Source organism: Charadrius vociferus, unplaced genomic scaffold, assembly GCF_000708025.1.
Source record: "Charadrius vociferus isolate BGI_N301 unplaced genomic scaffold, ASM70802v2 scaffold282, whole genome shotgun sequence".
NCBI classification, from domain to species: Eukaryota; Metazoa; Chordata; class Aves; order Charadriiformes; family Charadriidae; genus Charadrius; species Charadrius vociferus.
Window position 1 is genome coordinate 79,563 of NW_009647731.1, and position 22,465 is coordinate 102,027.

The 22,465-nt window shown below is 43.0% G+C and overlaps 1 protein-coding gene across 1 annotated transcript; it reads right to left on the bottom strand.

Annotated features, from left to right (window-relative positions):
• Positions 1 to 376: 376 nt before the first annotated feature.
• Positions 377 to 5,018, bottom strand: LOC104283427 (alpha-1-antiproteinase 2-like). Its single transcript, XM_009881600.1, has 4 exons — positions 4,370 to 5,018; positions 3,094 to 3,364; positions 1,197 to 1,344; positions 377 to 571 (listed from the first exon to the last, which is right to left on the bottom strand). Exons 1-4 carry the CDS (start codon positions 5,016 to 5,018, stop codon positions 377 to 379), a joined length of 1,263 nt encoding a protein of 420 aa, XP_009879902.1.
• Positions 5,019 to 22,465: the final 17,447 nt, after the last annotated feature.

Genomic DNA, 22,465 nt, shown 5'->3' on the forward strand with positions numbered 1-22,465 from the left:
AGTTACAACCACTTCTGCTTTGTTTGCAAGACTGTTAATCATTTTATCTGCTATTCTGGTTGACAACCACATATTAAGCAGGAGTCTTCAATTGTAATACAAATGCCTCTCTCTGAATGCTGGCAAATCGTAGGTCTTTCCTTGGCTTTCAGGCAAGTAAAAAAGACATTCTTTGCTAGCTGAATTTAAAACATTTTCCTTGCTTCCTCTTAAGCAAGTGTCATGGTCAATACCCATATTTTTTTTTATAATGGCACAGAATGAAAACTCTTGCTAAACAAGAACCATATACTAAGCTGGTACAAATGGAAACAAATCATGTCATGCAGTTTCGCATCTTCTTTAATCAGTAATAGCAAGCAGAATTCGTGTCACTTCAGCTACTAATAGTTGGGTTAACTATTTTTCCTATGAAGAGTGTACTGTTTGTATCTCTGTCGAAAATCAGCATGAGGAAGGGACGGTTGAATTCAATGGTTGGAGGAAGAGACACTGTAACTATTTCAGCAGCTGTCGCTGCTGCTGCCTCAGTACCTCTCTCGTCAACATCCACAGCAGCCTTATGAACAACCTAGGAAGAAAGAAAACAAACAGTCATTTTGGGCAGACAACAACCACCTGAGAAATGAATCAGACCCCTTTTAAAGCAGCCCTGCTTTGGAGGTTCCACTGAGAAGTGAGTAGAGGCAGTAGAGATGTGAGCTGTGTTGTTGTATTCATGGATGCTTTAAATGAGGACCAGGACAGAGCTACAGAAATATAAATAAATAAATATCCCAGATCATTTTTCCTCTGTCTCAAAGACTGTATGAAGGATGGAGGCTCCACTTGTAAGAGTTTGTCTGCACCTGTGAAACTGAGTCTCCAAGGTGGGAGGACAGGCTGTGGTGTGCCCGGGAGTGTTAGCAGCTGCCCTTGAGGGCCTGGGGGTTGAGGTTCTTCTCATGTTCCGGATACCATCCAAGAAATCTTAGCTGATACCAGTCTTGGAAAAAACAGATGTGCAGTAAACTAATGTGATTTCCACTGTCATTGAGGGCCAAACTCCTCTTGCAAGCTTGCAGGCTGAGGCCAGGGTAAGCACAGCTGCAGGCAAGCTGGGAGCTGTATTTAGCTGGTGTTTCTGGATGCTATCACAGAGGGGTTTTCCTGCATGTTTGTGAAAGAAAGGAGAGGGCTAACAGCCATGGACTTACTTTAGAAACCTTCAGCTCTGGGGCACCAGTGATGCCAGAGAGATCCGCCTGGTCAGTGAACACATCCACAATTCCCATCTTGCTGAGGGTGTTTGTTATTTCATAGCTCCCAGAAATAGAAAATTTGGGGAAGTAGAGGCTCATCAGGCTGTTAGGTAGGAGAGAAACACAGAAGGTGGTGAGAAGGATTTTTCCACTGAGGCAGATGATGGTGAGAAAGCTGTGTAATTCCCATGAATGTCAAACCCCAGAGGGTTGGACCTTGACTGTACAACGAGCACTAATTCAATTGCTGGTGCTTCTCGTGGTGATACAGGCGCTATCATTCCTAATAATAATAATAATCTATTTGGTGCTTTGCTTCAGCAAATCTGAGAGCACTCTGCAAAGGTAGACAGTAACGACAGCCCTTCTTTACAGCCAGAGAAGATGAGGTGTGGAGGCAACAGCCCATGTTGCTCAAGCAAGTGGAGACCTGAAGTGGGGCACAGAGTCTGCTTGGGGGGAAGTGTGGCAAACCCCAGCAGTTCAAAGCAAAGCAGTGGGTTTGGCACAACTGTGGCATTTGACATGGCTCCAGGGAAGGTCTGTGCCCTGCTGCCTGCACCTTTGGACACCCTGTCCTCTAATTGTCTTCCTCCTGAGGGCTGGTCTTGATCTAGTATCTGTACAGGCAGCTCCTGCTTACTATGCTTTCTGTTGGATTTCTCTTCACGTGCTGTCTAGGGATCCTCAGACCCTCCAAGTCACCTACTGCAGTGACTACCATTTAGGTAGCTGAAGTCTTGCTGTCTCGCCCAGAGTCAGCTTGGGCTGAATAGCAAAAGAGATGGGATCCAAACCCCACTGCTGTAGCCCTTATGTGATACTGCCCAGTGCACTAGAAGATGATGGGACCAAGTGTATCAACACTGGCATCAACATAACAGTAAGACTGAAATAGCCATTTGCGTCCCACAGCCTCTCCCATGAGATCTTGAAGGAACTTGCACTTGCACCAAGAATTCATTTAGATAAGGATTTTCCTGATCTTTGCATCTGAGAATTATTCATTTTTATTTTTCATATTTGAGGTATCACGTTAGTAGCTCATATCCAATTTGCTACTCATTATGTTTTTATTAACTGTGCTGGCATTTCTATGACACACCAAGAATCATGGGTGTGAACCGCACAGCCTTATTAGTTGTGAATCAGGGCAGAGCTTGGTAAATTAGACACATATTAACTTGATATTACTCATCTACTAGTGCTAAGATCTCTTCCCTCACAGACGAACAGGGTTGTAAAACGTGTTAGCTGATGTTAGTGTCAATGGTAGGAGCTAACAGAACCTCATTAGATTTTTATAGTTTCAAAAACAAAATGTCAGAAAATCAGGACACCTGCAATTAATCACTAGCTGATTCTAACAATCACCATGTGCTGCAAGCGTCCTGGTAAGGAAGATATTTGTGTAGGACATATTATGTATGTGTGCATTACTACAAACTCTTTAAGTTATGGTTTATTTAAGGTTTAGACATAGGTCTGAGTCATGATGTGTCAGTGACATATGAGACATTAACTAACACCTCAGTGTAGGATATTTGCCTTAGAATTGCCACCTTCTTGCTCAGTCAATGGACTTGTTTAGAAACGCCAATCTGGGCTTGCTATTTGGGACTCCTTGGGAGCCCGTCAGGATGGTCTCTGCTCTGGTGAGGGGGAGCAGCAAGTCACTCGGGCATCAACAAGAGAATAGTTAAATACCAACCAGCTGCGAGATTTTTACAGCTAGGGCGCACAAGCCAAAAATAACCCACTCAGTTCCCAGAATCAGCAAGTTCATAGTGTTTGCATTCCCAAAAAAGACTATAAATCTAGGTGCTGCTGCAGCTGACTGACAGAAGATTACCTCTGGAAGAGACCGTCTGACCATTCCTGAATGGTTTCCTTGACCAGAGTTTGCTCTAACTGCTTCATTTTCCCTTTTGCTGGCAGAACCAGAAATGCAGTAGCACTCCCGTTATAATGAAGCCGTACCACGGTGCACGACAGCTCCTCATCAAAATAGAAGTCGAATCTGCCTGTCTGGTGCATCATAGGGACTTTCACGGTAGTTTCAGCATCCACAAAGAACTCCCTTTCTTCAGTATGCTCTGGTTTAAAAGCCTTTTCCCAGTTGCCTGATACAGAGAAGGAGAATGCAGCTGAAAATCTCATGTCCCATCCCATCATAAACTGAATTATATATAACTGGTAATAATATTCCTCCTAGAAATAAAATTCCTCTATTTGTTGAATTCAGAATTTTCAAACATAACATTTTAAAATGTGTGTCACAATAAGGCAAGAATCTTTTACCTGGTCAAAAGAGTGCATTGGATTCCATTTCCACTTTATTTTTCAGAAGCCAGCAATGAACTAATGAGGCATTTTCTTTGTATCTACCACTACTTTTGTGGTCAGGTGATCTAAGTGGCCTTTCTGCAAGTTGTCATTTAAGGGCTGACCTGACATCATCTATGTATTCATATATTGTATGCATTTCATTTCTATTGACTTTAATCATAAGCCTCAATTTGCAGATAAAATTACTGTAGGATCTCATATCTGAGTGCTGTTATGTTAGGCTTAAGAGCACATCATCTAACCTGCATTAGAAATGCACTGTGTTTCTACTTTATTCCTTAAAATGTCCTCCCCTGTTTATCATTGGCTTCTTCCATATATAAATGTTAGTATGTATACATAAAGTACTCTGATAGGAAAAAAAAAAAAAAGAGTACGTAGTAAATTAGGCCATTGAATCATGCAGGCTTTTAAATAAAGGCATTAAAAGGATTAAGTCATGCATGTGTCTTGGCCCCTTCACTGAAAATTAGAACATGGGGCAATGTTAGTTACGGCTAAGCCCACAAAAGCAAGCTTAGGCTGCACGGGAGGCTGCGGCTTGGAGCAGAGCTTCTGTGGCTGCCACAAGGACAACCAAGCCCGTGTGGCCCTTGGCTGCCTTCCCCTGCCAAGTGGGGTCCTGCCACCTCTCCACCACCTCCAGTCTGCCATTAGGGGCTTTTCTCACCCAGCAAAGAGCATTTGACCTTTTTCCCAGAGCAATTTCCAAATGAGGTAGCTGACATTAGACCTGTTGATAAGAATGAATAATTGAATGCAAATCCTAGAGGACTTACCTTTAAAGAAAACAAAGCTAGCCAGAAGCATTACGGTCCGTGGATCCATGTCCTTGACCAAATTAGTAATTTTCCCATGTGTTTTCCTCTCTATATAATCATTGACCTGCTTCTTAGCCTCCGTGGGATTGTTAAAGTCAATGGTAAAAGCCTCCATCTGATACAGAGCTTTAGCATCATCTAAAAACTTTTTTAGAGGTTTCAGCTTCTCTGTTAGAAAGATGGCATTCCCCATGTTGAGCTGGACCCCGTTCTCGGGATGGCTCAGCATGTGGATGAGGTTGTGGAAGCCTTCATGTATCTCTTTCTCCTGAATCTCTGTAAGGTTGAAGGCGAGTCCTTCCAGGATCTGAGTCTGAGTGGCTGACCTAGCCCCTAGGGCCAGCATCGCAAATGCAGCGGAGATGCTTACAGGAGAGAAGAAAATGTTCTTATTAGGTGCCTCCAGCGTAACCTCTTTAAAAAATTGAAATGCGAAGTCAGCGTTGTTTGGCACTAGTTTGAGGCAAGCGGTCGCCTCACCTCTGCGATGCATGTGGTGTTTAGGTTCATTTGGATCATGTCCATTGTGGGGGTTGGGTGGGAGCTGACCATGGGCAACAGCGTGAAGCCCAGCCAGTAGCAAACTTATGTAGAATGTGATCTTCATCTTCTTGTATTAAAATCCTATGGAAAAAAAGAGAAGCTATTACTAAAGTAAGTAAATTAATTAAGTAGAAATAGTTAATCCATCATTTCCACTGAATAAGAAATCTTATCTCTTTCTTTTGTCCTCAGTTTCCATGTTCTCCAACTCTTGCCAGATATTTTTTTTTTTATTTTCCCAGGCTTCCTGGCAAGTCTTTGCCAACTTTTCCTGCCACCCTCACCCTAAATAACTGCTAAGGCAAAATTCAGCATGGATTAGCTGAATACACAGCACCCTCAGCAGGCCAGAGAATGGAGCATATCCCGTCAGAAAACACACCATGGGAAACACTGCAGAGCTGTGATACCTCTGTGCTTTTGACACTAATGTCTAAGGTAATTGCTGGAAAGCTCATCATAGGAGAAGTCTGGATGTTTTAAGAGGAAATTCATGCAAGTGGGCAGCAATCGGTAGCTATATACAAACAGAGTTTGAGCAAGCAGGCATGAGGGAGCTCTTTAAATAAACTTTTGGTCAGATTGATAAGGCACCCTATTTCAAGAAGGGACAAATGGTAGCGGCTGTTTTTCAGTAGCAAGCTGAATATAAAACCCTATGTCTCTAAGGAATAGGTGGTCTTTCTAAATAAAAATGATGTAACGGTTTAAATATGAACCTGATCTTAATAGACAAACCAAACCGTTGGAGTGGGTTCACTTTCAGCGCAGCAGAAGGGAATCAATGTCATTAATAAAAGCAAGGCCTTATTTTATCAGATGCTCTACTGGTCAAAGGGCGATACATTTATCAACCTGTTGTGCTTGCCTGTGGTAGCTATGTTCCTTTTCAGAGCTGACATTCTGCTCTGTATGAGCTCTTGCAAAGGGACCTTGGAAATGTGGGTATGAATGTCCCTGTGGGCCTCAATTCTGAGGAGGAATCTAGGGCAAAGAAACAGTGAGAGAGTCGCAAAGGATTTTGGGAGATAATGAGGCAGATTTGCTAAAACTTGTGCAAGGAGAGACACATTAAACCAATTGCACCTTTCTGCTCTGGCATGATTCAACTTGAGAGACCATCATCAGAAAGTGCTATGCTCACGGTCCTGCTTTCTCCATAACATCAGAGGGAGCAATTTCTATTTGCAGTTGAATATCCAGCTACAGTTAGACCTGCATAAGAACGACAAAACATTTTCGAGCTATAATCAAATATTCAAACATTTACGTGTTTGATATAAGTATTTCTAAAAAGCAGGCCTATTTGCAGTAACACCTACTGTGTTCCTGACAAATGGAAGAACCATAAGGGTTCTTGGTAACTACATTTTCAATTACGGTGCACAGTAGTTTTAAATTATAGTTTGGCCTCCTCTGATTTTGACATTGAAATGATACTTCTCAATATGTCTAGCTACTTGTAACTCAACATAAGAGCTCCAGTTCTGAATATTTAAAACCAGCTATCAGTGAGCCAATGTATTAGTCAGACTTTGAAAAGAAATCAACTCCCAAACAAAAGCATCAGAGCTAAGCCTAATCTATTTCCAGGTATCCAGCAGGCCGATTCAGAAGCTGCCTCTGGATAAATTATTCACTGTGAACTATTTACTCAACTGCAGGCATAATTTATTAAGAAAAACATGAATACCAAAGAATGAAACATTTCATTTTAAACATAAGTCACCACCTGTTCCCTATCTCATCACGTTTAATATTTATAACAAAACGCAGCAGATAAATGGACTTTTCTATATACACATTGAACTGCCAATTTCTATTGATTTGGAATGCAAAATAGACGTGGAATTTAACTGCCCTGGCCTTAAAATTATGGCTAATGGATATAGCATAGTTTTGCTGTAAGGGTTCTGTTAAAATATTGGTTGCAGTTTTCTGAAGGTTTTTCTCCTATCCTGATATTTTTGCTCTATGTAGTTATGACATGTTTACATTTTGTGGTTAATTTATGTACTTTCATGGAATTAATTTCATTTTATTACAGCTCTGAATTCACAGATAATTAAATACAATCGGAATCTGAATCATCCATCTGTTACTCAGTCCTGGCCAATCACGAACAGTCAAGACTCATGAATCAGCCCTCACAAAAATCTTGATAATGGTTGATATTAAAATCATAAGATTATAAAAGACTCAGGAGTTGCAGATTGTAGAGGCTTTTTTTTGTTATTTAAGCCTTGAAGATAGAAGTGGCCCACTCTATTAAGCCCTTCTTTGAAACAAAAAGGTACTTTTATAACAGAATTAGCATCCTATAGGCCTTTAGAATATGATTGGGGACTGTTACTTCATACTTGATATTTGCTATTCCGTTTAATATTATTGTGGCTTCTAGGTGAGCAAGTGATCAGCCAGTGATAAATTGATAACAGAGACCTTTTAAGTATGAAGCAGAAAATGCAGATTCTCATATGGTCTTAATGACTGAGGGATTTTCCTACCGAGCATACTTGCTAACAATTTATTAAAAAGCAAAAAGTGGAGAACCTGTGCTAAAAAGCCCATAGGGAATTCCCTGTCTGAAGGGAATATTTTGCAGAAAGCTTCCTATCTTACGACCTTTATTCATGTAATCTCCAGAAAAGCATTTTGTCCATAAACGTGGGAGTAGAATTGAAAAGCTCTTTGATTCTCATTCCAAATCTACACTGACTTGTTGAATAGCTCGGAAGGAAATCCATTTACCTCTCTGCCTCTTTTCTTCTCTTTGGCTATGTTATGCAATATTTGTGGTGTTCAAGAAAAGGTTGCTTTCATGAAGAGCTTTCAGTCAAACCAGACAATGGCACAAAGGCATGCCAACACCTGGAGTGTTCCTTCAAGCAATTTATCTGTAATAGACTTGGTGATTACACTTGTTGAAGATATTACCTCTTCCCTATCACACAATCTTGCCTACCGTGCAACCCAGAACAGCAGTACTTATTTTGGACAGTATATCCTAGAAAGAAAATGGAGAAAACGGGAATTAGCTGAAGTTACCTTAGAATAATTCTACCAGAATACCTGCAACTGAGCTGGACTAAGTTTTCTGACTGACAGAACTTGCTTCTTTGTGGATATAGCTAATTTTTCCACTTCAGGGCTGATTTTTATCTCTTTAATTTGGAGACACAATTCTCAAGACAATTTTCTGCCTTTAGAGTCCTGTGTAATAGTCCAGGAGATGAGTGTTCGTCCTGTGCTACTCCCATAAGGGGTCCTTAATGATAATCTCATTTTAGACAACATGAAAATTTGCACTGCTCAAAAACATATGCAGGCATGGAATCGAAAAGCAGTTTGCTCACCAGATGGTGCTGCTTCTCTCCTGACTGCTTCTAAATGAGGAAATCTGAGAAGTCTGTTTCCCAAAAGCCGCACTGTGAAGGCACCAGGCACGTCAAGACATGGTCCCACCACCACCAGTGGTGTCTGCTGAACTAATCTCAGCTACTCAATGCTATATCCAAAAAAAATCACCCAACCACACAAAAAAGTCACAAAAGAAAGACTCGACTGGTCACATCTCTGTGTGTGAAAATTATTTCAGGAGGCTACTGTCCAGCACTGCCTACTCACAAGAGCACCACAAACTAACACGTGCTTTCCTGGATGGCCAGAAAGCTCTCCGCATACCTCATTGTATGCGCCTGGACACACTCAGGGGCTATTCCAGACTGATCATCTGGACATTGACTTCTCTTGTGATTCAGAGTTTTGATGCCTTTGTGCCTGAGGCCCCTGAGAAAACTGTAAGCACAAACCAAAGGCATTCTGCAGAGAATCCAACCATCGTGACTATTTCATTAGAAGTAATTCCTTTTGCAGCAGAAACATGGAAGCCAAGTTTACTCTATCCTTCAGAAATGTATGTGACTGTTCACAGAGCTGTTCCCAGTGTCATCTTATCTTCTGTAAGACAGCTTAGCATTGGAGAGCTCACCCAGGAAGAGCACCCTCCAAAAGTGGCATCACCCACTTTTAGGCTTCCTTTTATCTGGAAACAGGTGAACATGAGCTCTCGCTCTTCTACCAGGTCACCATTGGTGTTTGCTGTTGAACCTGAGTTACTGCACATACTCAGGGATGAAGCATCCCTGAGGCCAGAGTATAGAAAAGAAGATAAAAAAGAACCAGTGCAGTGGTTAGGGAAGTCAGGTGGGAGAGAGAGGATTTTCTTCTCTCTGCAAAGCAGCAGCAGTCCCAAGAACAGATTAGACAAGGTACCCAATCTCTGCTTCCCAGTAGTGCACCTGACCACTGCCCAGTCTCTGGCTCCATGAACATATCGGTGTCACAGTGATCTTAGCCCCCCTGAGTATATGGAGAACACCATTTTCTCTGCTTCCTTCTCAATGATCCTGTAATCTGATGACTAGAACATTTAGGAGGTGTCTTATCTAAAAGGGAAGAGGACCTTAGATATCTCATTCCCTAAGCAAAAATATTTTATATAGACCTTGAATATAAAAATCAGCAGAATTACTTAAAAAGAATCACCAATAAACGAAAAAGAAGCTCTAAGCACACATCCTCAGGCTTCTAATGGAGCAGAGCTTATTTCCTCTAGCAGGAGGTACATCTGGGAAAGACCCACTTTTAGGTGCTTAGGATTTGCTGGGTCCAAAGGTCACCTTGCTTCCCTGCAAGGCAACTAGACACCCCACTCTGGCTTTTAGATTCTTACTCCTCCTGATAGCCACCTGGCAACGTGCAGGCAACTCCGTGCCTCAACTGTCATGCATATGTCCTTTATATCCAGCTGACCCAGTAAAAGCCTCTTTATCACTGGAACAATTGCCAAGACAGATCTCAGTCTAAGATACAACCCTAGGAAAGACTTAAAATCAATTGCATGGAACAAGAGGATACACTTTTGAAGTCTCTATAGGAAACAAAAAAATCACAACTTACAGCAGCTTCCAAGGATCCTGCTGTCTTCACTAGGACTACCCTGCAGCTCCCTCTCTTATTTATACCGTTAAATAGCATTATGAAAGCAAAGTGTCCTCTAGAAAACATTAACCAGGGCAGACAAGTGTTATTACTTTAGGAATGGTGCAGAGTAAACAGTGAAGACAATTTTTTTGGGGGAGGCACCTGATTTTTGCTGTATATGCATGGCCAAACCCTGCCTTTGCTTACAACAGTTGTAAGAGTCCTCCTGCATTTCTGCAGATTCTCCTGCTGGGAATCCAGCCCTTCACTCCAGCAAACCCTTCACATGTGTCATTAACTTCTGTAAACTGCATCAATTCATACAGTAGAAGTACTGAAATGAGTAAAATTAAACACATACATAATACAGACAAGAGCCTAAGGAAAAGACAGCTGGATGCATGCTGCAGCCACATCTCATCTTAGTATTTTGCACAGAGATATTTTAGTTCCTGTACACTAGACCTTTAATAGTTTTTATTTGACATATTTGTTTTAAATGGTTCACTATTTCTTAATTACCTGCACTGCCATTAATAAGGGCCAATTTCTGGGGACATCATTAGTAAACTTAAAATTAAAGCAGTAGTACTGATGTTTGTAGAGGCTGAGGGTTGCTATAAGGATGGTGACAGGACGGCAGAGGTGGGCACTCAGGAGCCCACAGTACCCAGCACTCCCCAGCCAGATTGGTGTCACCCAGTACCTCACGCTGCAATGGAATGAAGGATAAACTGTTGCCCTGTGCTCCATGAGTGTGGGCTGGCACAAGGGGCAGGCACTGCTGAAATGCAGGCAAGGAAGCGTCAGGCTGGTACACCAGAGCATGCTTTCGCACAGAGGTGGAACCATGGGGTCAGGTCATCTGTGTTTTACATGATCCCTCCTTAAAGTCAAACTCCATGCAGGAGGCCGTGCTCCCGCGGCGCCCATGGAGGGTCAACCGCAGCGGCTGTGCTTATGAGGGTATAACTGAGGGACTGGAAAATACTCACAGGTCAGTGCCTAGCTGAACACCTGCCACTGAGAAGGAGCATCCCCTTGGGAGGTAGGGGATTGCAGGAGAAAAGGTGCTATACTTCATAGAATCATAGAATCATTTGGGTTGGAAAAGACCCTTAAGATTATCAAGTCCAACCACAAACCTAATGCTCCCAAGCCCACCACTAAAACATGTCCCTAAGTGCCACATCTACCCATATTTTAAATACATCCAAGGATGGTTACTCAACCACTTCCCCGGGCAGCCTATTCCAATACTTGATAACCCTTTTGGTGAAAATATTTTTCCTACTATCCAATCTAAAGCTCCCCTGGTGCAATTTGAGGCCATTTCCTCTTGTCTTATAGCCTGTTCCTTGGGAGCAGAGACTGGCACCCACCTGGCTACAACCTCCTTTCAGGCAGTTGTAGAGAGTGATAAGGTCTCCCCTCAGCCTCCTTTTCTCCAGGATAAGCAACCCCAGTTCCTTCAGCTGCTCCTCACGAGGCTTGTTCTCCAGAGCCCTCACCAGCTTTGTTACTCGTTTTTGGATGTACTCCAACACCTCAAAGTCTTTCTTGTAGTGAGAATGTCTTTGCGTGCTGTGTACTTCAAGGGAAGTATCTTTCAGAAAGAAAAGCTTTACAATAATGAGATAACTGTTTTGGTAGGCTTTTCCTACAAGGCCATTCATCAGGGGTTAGGAGCAAATGGAAACATTTATTTTCCTTCTGTTTTCCAGCATTTCCTCTGTTTTCTTCTCTGTGGTTGCCTTTCACCCGTGCAAAGGTAAGCAGGGCAGTTCAGTGTGAGTTTTGATCCAGGCTGCTAGAACATGTGTTTGAATTGTTTACCAGCTGGTAAAACAGCAGCTGGGCACAGGCAGCCTGTTTCTTTTTAAAGTAACAAATGAAAACAGCCTCTGAAGCTATGGACCCTTACCTAGAACACGTGCAGACTGAAGATGAGTAATACATGCACTAAGAGACAAATGAGAACACAATTAAAGAAAAAAAAGTTCAGCTATGAGTGAAGTTACGGAGAGAGGTGAAGAAGAAAAGAATTGACTTAACGTGACTTCGTTTAAGAGCAATTTAGTCTGAATTGAAAGTACCCTTGACCTGCTGACATTTCTATGGGAGTGCAAGAGGGAAAATGAATGAAATAAAATCTAATCCATATCAATCTCCAATGTTATACACAATATGATATCTGATTTCTTTTCCCTCATATATACAGGAGTTTCACCCAATCATGTAAATTATCTTGAAATTTGCAGAGACTGTCTTTCAATAATTGATAGCAGAATATGTTGCATATGAACTTGCAGCTCTCTTTTTGTGCAGGCAGCGGACTTATGTGGGCACTTCTCTCATATTTTGAAAGGCAGCTTGTTAGCAACAATGCTATTAGGAATCCTTCCATTCAATCCTCTTAGTCTGGAACATTAGGTGTCTTATTACGTTGAACCTCTAGTTACTTTGGATGTTTTAAAATTATTAGTATTATTGCAAGATCTTAATAATACTATTTCATTTTCGATAAATTGGCAACATTAACAAGAGTCATCCAGCATGAATTCCCTTGGAAACAGGCTGGCTGTAGTCCATAAAGAATGAATTATTTAAGTCATAAGAACTGTATGCTTGCTCCTCTGGCAGAGGAACACTTTCATCTTTTTTAAATATTTAACTAATTACCCTGAAAGCCATTTTAAAACACGGTGGGTTGTTGTTGTTCTGATGATGCCCTCTGGAGTACAGAGCACTCGAGCCCCTCCTACGATAGCGCTGAGATTAAACGTCAGTGTGGAGCTGGTGAAGGCTGCATCTTTCTCTCCGCTGCCAGGCTATGTTTAATTTGTGGAGCTCTGCCTCTCGCTGTGTTTCAAGTGGAAGTGCACTCCTGGGTACATAAACAGTTCAGCAGTGACCTGCTGGAACAAGTTACTCGCAGTGCCAACACAGATCAGGTACAACTGTGTCAAGTGTCTGCTCCAGTCCTTCCAAGTGAAGGTACGCCAGACCTTCACCTTTAGGTTGCTTCTTCCTTGATTTCATGCTGCGCACTGGACTTGTCTCCTGCCAGCCCCACACAGTAGGTCTGGACTCACTCCAAGGGGCAGTGTCTCACTCAGATGTTAAATCCAGCCCCGATAAGGGAACGCACATGTAGCACTGTCCCTCAAGCCACCGCTGTGAGTCCCTATCCTTGCTTCCACTCTAGCATCTGTTTCTTCCTGCAATGCAGTGAAGACCCTCCAGGTCCCAATGAAACTCTTACTTCCCATCACTTCCAAAATTTGGCTTTGAGTCTGTTTCCTCCTCTTCTCAGGCTGTGCTTTCACAATGGCTTTAACCTGACCAAAGTGCAGGATGCCACCGCCAGAGGTGTCTCATCTTCCTGCCATCTCTCCAGGATGGCCAGGGAGATGGAGCGCAGGACAAGTGGGGAGAGGCTGGGAGACCTGGGCTTGTTCAGCCTGGAGGAGAGAAGGTGAAGGGGAAGGCTGTACCTGCTGTCCTCCCCCGCATAATGGGCTACGTTAGAGAAAAGATGAGCCAGAGGTGCACCGTGGTAGTGTGCAAGGCAGGGGACACAAGCTGCAGCAAGGTAAATGCAAACAAAATATAAGGAAAGTAACGTTCACAGGGAGGTGAAACACAAGGGCAGGTCACCCTATGAGGCTGTGAAATTGCCATCCTTGGATGCATCCAAAACCTGGCTGGACATGGCCCTGAGCAACCTGAGCTAGATTCCAGGCTGGTGCTGCTGTGAGCAGGTGGTGGGATTGGATGACCTCCAGAGGTGCCTTTCAACCAAAATTATTCTACTTTTCTAATAAAAACGACTGTGAAACCATGCTCTCAGGAGTCCCCGTCTCCACTCGCGCTGCAGGTTTGCACCTCACCCTGCAGAGAAACCTCCCTCTCCTTCTCACCGCATGACTCCAGAGGCTCCTGAAAGACTCAAGCACCATGGGAAGGTGACATCTCCCTCGTCCTCTGGCATGCCCCAGCAGAGCTGGCACAAGGCAAGCAGACAACTTCCCTCCCGGCTGCCCAGACACAGGCTCTGCCAGAGCGCAGTGCACAATATGCACGCTGGGAACAAACAAATCTGGTGGACCATCTGCCATGCTCCCAGCACGCCACAGCCGCGGCAGGCGGCATGCACCCCTCCGTGATGCCAGCGCTGCACAGGACTGTGCTTTTCTCCTCAGAGACTTCGAAATTTTCCGGCACAGATCGTAATCTCAGTAGGGATCCATGTAGCTGCCTCGATTTCTCTAGACCTGCCTGTAATTAAGACCTGCTAATGACATGCTTTTTAAAAGTCTGTGTGGGAGGGAAGCAGGAAAATGGTGAACCTTGGAACAGGCAAACTTGAATGGGCTATTTCAAAATTAGAAGTAAGTTGCTGCCAAAGACGCACTTGATACTGTCATTTTCCTTCACATGTCCCCATTAAGATGGTAATTTTTTAGACGTGTCCTTAGTGAGGTGTTCAAGGAGTTGAGATTTAACTCCATTTGCTTCCTTAGAGATGCAAGAAGCATGACTGCGGGTGTCTCAACAGGTCTGATCCTTTGCTGTCTAGGCTCAGGACAAGATAAAGCATCTCCAAAGATGAACTTTTGTGACAGTAGTGGGGAGAGCTCTCTCTGATTATTGACAAAATCTTTTAGCACAGAAGAACAGAGTTTGGAAATTATTCAAATGCAGGCTAATTTGTTTTGTGCTCTTATATTTTTTTATTATCTGAGTAGACTTATGTTCTGTTTTCTTGTGCCATGAATAAACAATCTATATGAGTGGGTCTGAGAACAAATGTTGACAGTTCTCTACCTTTTATCTGGGCAAATTTCATTCCTCTCTGTGTCTGTTTGCAATTGTTCCCTCTGGAGAACTGTAGGGAAGAGGAAGATTGAGTGAACATGTTGCTTCTATGCTCTAGAATTATGTGGTCTGAACGTACTCAGTGTTAGATCTTCATTTTGGTAACGGTTAGCTCTTTCACCAAAGAAAAGCCCTAGGTTTCTGCGGGTTTAAAACGTCTGCGCACCTCTTGCCCTGCGCTGTGAGACGGATGATGCGTAAGAGATGTAAACCCTGGGAGCTGCCCAGGGGCTGTCAACTTCTGCGCACGCCCTGTGGAAACACTGTCTTCTTTCAAATCCCCCCTTAAAAAGCACGTCACTTCTGCCAAGATGCCTTTAGTTATCTCTGAAATGGCTGGGAAATTGGAGACTGGCCACTTACAAAAAAAACCCCAGCAGACTGAAAACTAGCTTATTTTTTAGCTTGATTTTAAACCCGTAAGTCTACTATCACCTGTGTGTCAGGCTGATTGCTCCAGCATTTGCGTTGTCTTCTCTTCCCCCAGAATCTCATTTTTTTGTCCCATCCACCATCTGTAGTCATTATTATGCACTTAGACACCTCAGAAACAAGTAGTACTGGATACTGCAGGTGATAAAATCCAGGACACTTGGACGGGCTGTCACATGCTGAGCGCCTTTGATGGGATACATTAACTGCAAACTCCGGCAGTTAGGAAATACCAGGATGAAGGTGGCTGTGCCACGCTTTTTGGCCAGAGATGGGACTGCTGGAGTCCTGATTTGACATCACAGTTCTCCAGAGGCAAAACTGTAATTCCTGTACCCGGCGGCTGCATCCTGCCCCTGGGCTGCACTCTGCCTCCCCCTCCTGTCATACCTGGTGTCTTTATACCAGTGATAATGAACATACTGAATCAGCCTCCACCCAGAGCACACCCCTGAGAAAGCCCAATTGCACCTTAACGCTGGATCACTAAAACCTTTGAAACTGGTTTCCAATCTTGCACCAATCTTGTAGTGCATATTTCTGTACCTTGTGTAAGAATATGTCGTGTAAGACAATAACGCCTTACTAAACCTAAACATAACCTAGCTATTGCTTAGCTAAGCTGTACTTTAGCTCAACTATTTCCTAATGACAAGGGTTGTTACGCTGACATTGCAGGGGATTAGGTTAGTCTGATGTGGTTCGTTTTTGACAAAACCATTTTCATTTTGTCATCCTGCTTTTTTTCTTGCTATTTATCATCTTGTTATTTTCTAGATGTTTTACTAGTACTTCCAACATTTTTCCAAGAACTGGAGTTGGGCTGAGTGGGCTATAAAGTGGGATATAATTCCCTAACTCTTCTCTTTTTTTTTTAAAGAAGAATACTTTTTATCTTTTTCCAATGCTTTGAAAATTTACTGCTTTTATTATTTTTTATTTTTTTTTTTAAGGTTGGCTTGTTTTCGCTGAAAAACACACGGTCTTCTCTACGCCTTTGCAGGGGCTGAGAGGGATCTGGGGAGCTCAGAGGGGCTACGAGATGTTTGTAACTGGGGTGGGGAGCTGGGGAAAGCTGTAAATGGAGGGAGATGTGTTGTGAGGGTGACCCCCACATACACACTTTTTCTCTCCGCTTCCCCAAACTACCGCCTGAGTAGGAATTATGCAGAAGCGTAAAGACAAAGTTGTGTCTGTTTATGTGGAACTCATTATAGTCAATGCTGGCAGTGTTAACCCCTCCAACTGAAGGCTTTTAATTAGTAACAGATTAACCACTGTGGAAACACACCTTAATAGGCACCTTCTGTTGTTGATGTGAACACACTTTACTGACCCACTGTAATCAATGAATCAAAGGCAAATAGTAGATATTGCCAAGTATAGAGTTTTCCGGAGGATTCACTGTTTCCCTGAGATGGAGAGTGCTGCTGGTCGGGCTATCAACAAACAGAGGGAGGCAGAGGATGATCAACTGTACTGAAGGGGGAACTGATCCTGCTCCTGCATGTATGGGTCTCCTGCAGCAATTGTCATCTCTTCAATGTGGAGAGATGACAGCCTTAGGAACAGCTTGCAATGAAATAACGAGAAGTAATCCTCACCTTTTGTACGTGTAGGTATGAACTGGTTTTAAGAGCATTGTCCCCTGAACGGACAAGTCATAGACGCTTTTCATGGAGCAAACAGGACTGTTCTTGCACTCTTGGCACAGGAAAATGTCTCCCAATACTGTTGTGGAAAGATGATGGAAGGACTAGGCACCATATGGAGGTCCAAGCAGACTGGCAGGGTGGCCCTGCACGTCACTGTCCCAACAGATGGATAACCTAGGCATAGTGGTTCACTTTGTTTTTTAAAAAAAAGCAAAGTAATATAAATCTCATTCTGGCAGACAATTACCTTTCCTTGGTCTAATCCAAGCAACCCATGAGATGACCCTGTGGATTGCGTGGGCACAGCAGATCTGGAATTGTCTTGTTGAGCTGAGCTTAGGGCTGGGGTGGGACCAGTGATGCTTTCACCAAGCAGGCACAGAGAGAGGTGTCACAGTCATCCCTGGAGTGTATGAAAGTTCTTAGCTAGGAATGATGCATTATTAACTTATTTTTCATCAAATCAAGAAGGACTTGCTTGGGTCTGGGCTCATGAAATGTCTTGTAGGTAGGCAGACCCTTCCTAAATTATGTATGGGACGTACACAGAGGTATGTCCAGGCATTGCTAACCTGCTTGGAGCAGCAGTTTTACTTCCCAGTAATTCCCAACAAACATGGGCTGCTTTGATGAACACTTTGGTCCCATTCATTTTCCTGAGCAGGTCCATTCACTCATGCCAATTGGACAATCTTGGGCTACACAAACCTTTGCCAGTGCTCAGAAAAAGAATCCCACAATAAAGACTAAAGCATTTAAGTGACTATATTGTTTAAAATATTATAGAATACTTTGCATGTGTGTAGACAAAGTCTTTATTCATGACCACTAAAAGTTGCTGTTTGTATTGATAAGGAGGCTGGTGGCAATATCTGGCACTTGTACGCATAATTAGGGTAACCAAGTGAAGATTTTGGCACAAGTTTAGTTTCACTTCCTTTTATTTATGACATGTTTAGACCAGTATCGGCTTACACACACTACATAATTGCCCATCTGCTCTGAAAATGCTGTACAGTGAAAGTTATTAGTTCCCTACCCTCAACTTCAAGCTTAAAATACACTGTGGTGATCTGTTAAACCCACAGAAAAGTATGGAAGTACACATGGGAGAGAATGGGGAGAAAAATAGCAAGGTTCAGTCTGAAAGAAGTGTGAATAGTTTCAGTGACATTTAGTATGGAAAACATTCAGTATGAACTGAAAACATAAGTAACTATCATAGAATCATAGAATGCCAGGTTGGAAGGGACCTCAAGAATCGTCTGGTCTAACCTTTCTTGGCAAAAGCACAGTCTAGGCAAGATGGCCCAGCACCCTGTCCAGCTGAATCTTAAAAGTGTACAATGTTGGGGAATCCACCGCTTCCCTGGGGAGATGGATTTGATGGGTCGACTGTTCAGTGGATGGGGAATTGGTTGGATGGTCGCATCCAGAGGCTAGTGGTCAATGGCTCAATGTCCAGATGGAGATCGGTCACAAGTGGCCTTTCTCTGGACCTGTCCAAATCTCTTTTTTTGTATAGTAGGGACCAAAACTGAACACAGCATTCCAGGTGTGGCCTGACAAGCGCCAAGTAGAGTGAGATAATGATTTCTTTATCTCTGCTAGCGATGCCCTTGTTGATGTGACATAGCATCCAGTTGGCTTTCTTTGCCACAGCAGCACACTGTTCACTCATATTGACCATGTTGTCCACCAGGACCCTCAAGTCCCTTTCCACAGATCTGCTCCCCAGCCAGTTGGATCCAAGCCTGTGCTGCACCCCTGGATTATGTTTTCCCAGGTGCAAGACCTTACACTTGTCTGTGTTGAACTTCATAAGGTTTTTGGTAGCTCACTCTCAGGTCTTCCTGCAGGGTGACTCTCCCTTCAACTTCCCCGCTGAGTTTGGTATCATCAACACACTTCATCAGGGTACACTTGGTCCCACCATCCAGATCATTTATGAAGATGTTAAACAGTGTTGGGCCCAATATTCATCTCTGAGGGACCTCACTTGTGACAGGTTGCCAGTTTGAGAAGGAGCTAATTACCACCACCCAACATGACTGATCAATCAACAATGATTGATGACTGAACATTAGTATCTATTCCATTTACCCATGGTGCATAAGACTTTGCCTAGTACATAAGTGGTAAATAAAAAAGAGAAATCTCTCTGGGAAGGAGGTGAACTGGATGATCTATAGCATTCAAAAAGAGGAAACACAGGTTTGTCAAAACCGTTTTTGCCTTATTTCATCTTTTTTCTTTCATAAGCACAAAATTAATACAGACCTATTTTACGGCTGGGTGGCAACCCAGTTGGTGCTGAGGACACACTGTCTCCACTAGACTTGTTTCAGGAGATTTTCCTTTTGGACCAGGTGTCTTCCAGCACTGAGCAGACATGCTGGGAAGTCCTGAAAGGCATCGCCCTGTCCAGCTTCACCCAGAGGGGAGCCAGCTCCAGCCCAAAGGCTCGGGTGTCCACGGAGCCTGTTATTCCTGCCCTAAAGGTATCCCATATTTCTAACTGTTTTTTTGTTTATTGCTTAGTCCTTCAGTCAAGGAAAAAGTAAATTATGGTGTGTAATTCAGTGCTTTATCCCCATCTAAAATGCCCACGGAGAAAGGAGCAGCTGAAGGGTTACTTGTGAAGTTGTTTTTCCCCATGGTTCAGAATTTCTTCTGGCAGTTTATCTTCTGTCCCCTCTCTTCATTTGTGCTTTATCAGGTTGGGTGAAAATCCTGTTGGCGTTTCCAAGGGAAGATAACCGCAGGGGCTGAGAGGCAGGCCCAGAGCTGATCACTCTCGCCCAGGGTGTTCATAATGCAATGTCCTCCTGGAGACATATTTGATGATCTGCAGGAAATTCCTCTTCCTCAGGGAGTTCACCAAAGCTTTTCTCCAGTTGGCTTCTAGCAAGTGAGGACAGAAGAGAAAAGCTTATGTTTTCACTGTTTAGATGTTTGTCTTATTCTCCAAAGAGAACAAAACGTCAGCTTTTCACACTTTCTCACTAGAATGAAAACTGAAAGAAGAGTCAGGAAATGTATATTTTGTGTCAGCAGTATGTACTGAAAAAAAAGCCGTTTCATCTTTCCCAGAATAGGGCATTGAGTTTCGCTTTGCACAGACCAAGCAAGTCTTCATTGCAGTGTGAGCTGTTCATGGCTCACTGGGGAGGCCCTACTCCCCATCCATGTTTGGGCTAGTCTGCGGTGTGTCCTGATGCCCAGAGACAACCCAGCCTCAGGAAGGGCCAAGGGAAGCTGCTCTGCCCTGGCAGCGGAGTGCCGGGAGTGCAAGAGCTCATCTGGGTACCACAGCTCACAGGATGCTCTGCACTTTGTCAAATGGATGCAGAAACATGCTGCCAGCTGATTCCGGAGAAAACATTTTGTTTTGATTTTCCTGAGTGAAATCTCTGCCAGCTTATACCCGTAGCCATTAAAAACATACATTTTGACTTAATGATATTGGTTTTGCTGAAAAGATTGCTTCAACTTAAATCTTTTTCACTTGTCCCCTGGTATTTTTATCAGCATCTGGACTATATTTGGAGATTGCACTATTGTATTTGGGAGGATGACACAAGTGCGAATGCTGTTTTTCTACTGGGGCTTTTCCATTGTGGCATATTTTTTGCAGAATGAGAAATATTGGGGAATTCTGAAAAAAAAATTAAACAGCTACAGTTTATAATGATCTTCTTTATCATATTTAAATAATATTTTGCCATTACCTTTGTATTTGTTCTACATTCCTCCTTCTGACCAGAAGTACTGACTGGGACATCAGTAGTTATTTGTAGTACATGTTATATACTGTCTACTATTACAGGTATATTATGTAACAATATAATTCTATCAGATGTATGCAATACAGCTTTAAAATCTCCATGGTGATTGTGAATTATGAATTCTTTTGGGAAGCCCTTGGTGATAATCCCCTGCTGGGTCTTGCTGTGCAGGTATCTTCAATAACTCTTCAATGAATTTCTCAACAATTTTAAAACAGCATAATTATGCCTTTACAAGTTAGTTACAACCTTGTTTGCACCAAATTGCTTTTCAATAGGTGAACAGTGACTAGAACTCCACTTACTCTTCCTTGGGAAAAACCTTCCTGCTTCAAACATCTTTAGGCAAATGTGAAAACTTTTAGAGTTGAGAGTAGCATTAGGAATTTGACAGTCTTTAGGCTTTTCCAAAGCTTTCAGGTGGATTACCTGTATTCATAGCATTGATAGAGCTCAGAACCATATACCCATTGTATTTACACTTGTATGTCTGCAAATTAAGATCTTTTAGAGCTACCCTTAATGCTATTGTTGCTGCAAATGATAGGGAAAAAAATGGCCAAGATATCGAATTTCTATATGTTTTCTCACAAACATGTGCTGTAGATCTACACTTCTCAGAGAAACAGTGACTGCACTCGTGTTCATAAATGCTTGTCAGTATTCACTACATTGCAGCTAAAATCTGCATCCTGCATCTCTGAAAAGGTACAGGCTGATGTCTCTGGAGTGTATATTGCACCACACTTTGTGGTTTAGAGAGCTCTCAGCATTTTTATGGCTCTACATAAGAGACTCCAAGTGCTGGGTCAGGAGGGGCCACAAACTCTCAGAAGACGGTGCTTTCCTCCAAGATGTCGCTGAGCTGGAGTCCTCGCTCACAGCACATGCTGCTGGGTGGGGAGCAGCATCACACAGGGCCCCCAGGACCTGCCTAGCACCTCAGGGGTGGCTGGGCACGAGCCTGGGAGAGCTGGGTGACATCTGTGAGTGAGACCTGGCAGGACTGCACCTACTCTTCTTGCATTGTTCTTCCTACAACTGAGAGAAATGTTGTTGACAAGAATTATTGCTTTGTCTATGGGGTCAAAACCTTTGGCTTCATCAGTGATTTCCTCATGTGTTTTCTGCTTTTTGTGGTTACTGATCTGCTGTTCAGTTTTGGTGAAGTGCCAAAGGTCACTAGAGAAAGCATCTGCTTAATAAACATCTTTCACATCTGTAGCAGCTGCAGCCATTTATCTGTGAACATGACATTTCCCATATTTAATTTAATGAGAACATTTTATGAATAATTTAGCATCTTAATGAGATGGCTTTTGCCTGTCTCCTTTTCCTCAGCTCTCTGGCAAATTAAAGAAAAAGCCTTTTGGTGTTCAGTTTAGCGTGGCAGATCTCTTACCCAACACTAGCACTACCACTGCAAAAGCACAGGAAGTGCTGATGGGGAGAAGAAAATGTTTCAGAAAATATTGTCATTTGATTTACACAGTGTGCGTTGTCAGGCTGGTCTGTATCTTTGTGGTGATCACCCACACCCAAGGCCTCATGCCTCCTGAGCAGGAGGCATGGTAGCAGTGAAGGCTTCCATGAAGTCAAGGAGCATTACAGAGACCGGAGTTTTTGAGCTTGCGCCTTGTTGCAGGTCGAAGAGACCAGGAGGGGGAGTGAGTTTGCTACCGACATGATGTTGCTTTTATAGAATCATAGAATAGTTTGGGTTGGAAGGGACCTTTAAAGGTCATCTAGTCCAAACTCTCCTGCAATGA

Excerpts from the sequence above, each read along its gene's own strand:
- LOC104283427 (XM_009881600.1), bottom strand. The coding sequence starts at position 5,018 with ATGAAGATCACATTCTACATAAGTTTGCTACTGGCTGGGCTTCACGCT. Across the intron at positions 3,365-4,369 it reads TAGCTTTGTTTTCTTTAAAG|GCAACTGGGAAAAGGCTTTT; the intron begins GTAAGTCCTCTA and ends TCTCTGTATCAG. Across the intron at positions 1,345-3,093 it reads TCAGACGGTCTCTTCCAGAG|CCTGATGAGCCTCTACTTCC; the intron begins GTAATCTTCTGT and ends CCTACCTAACAG.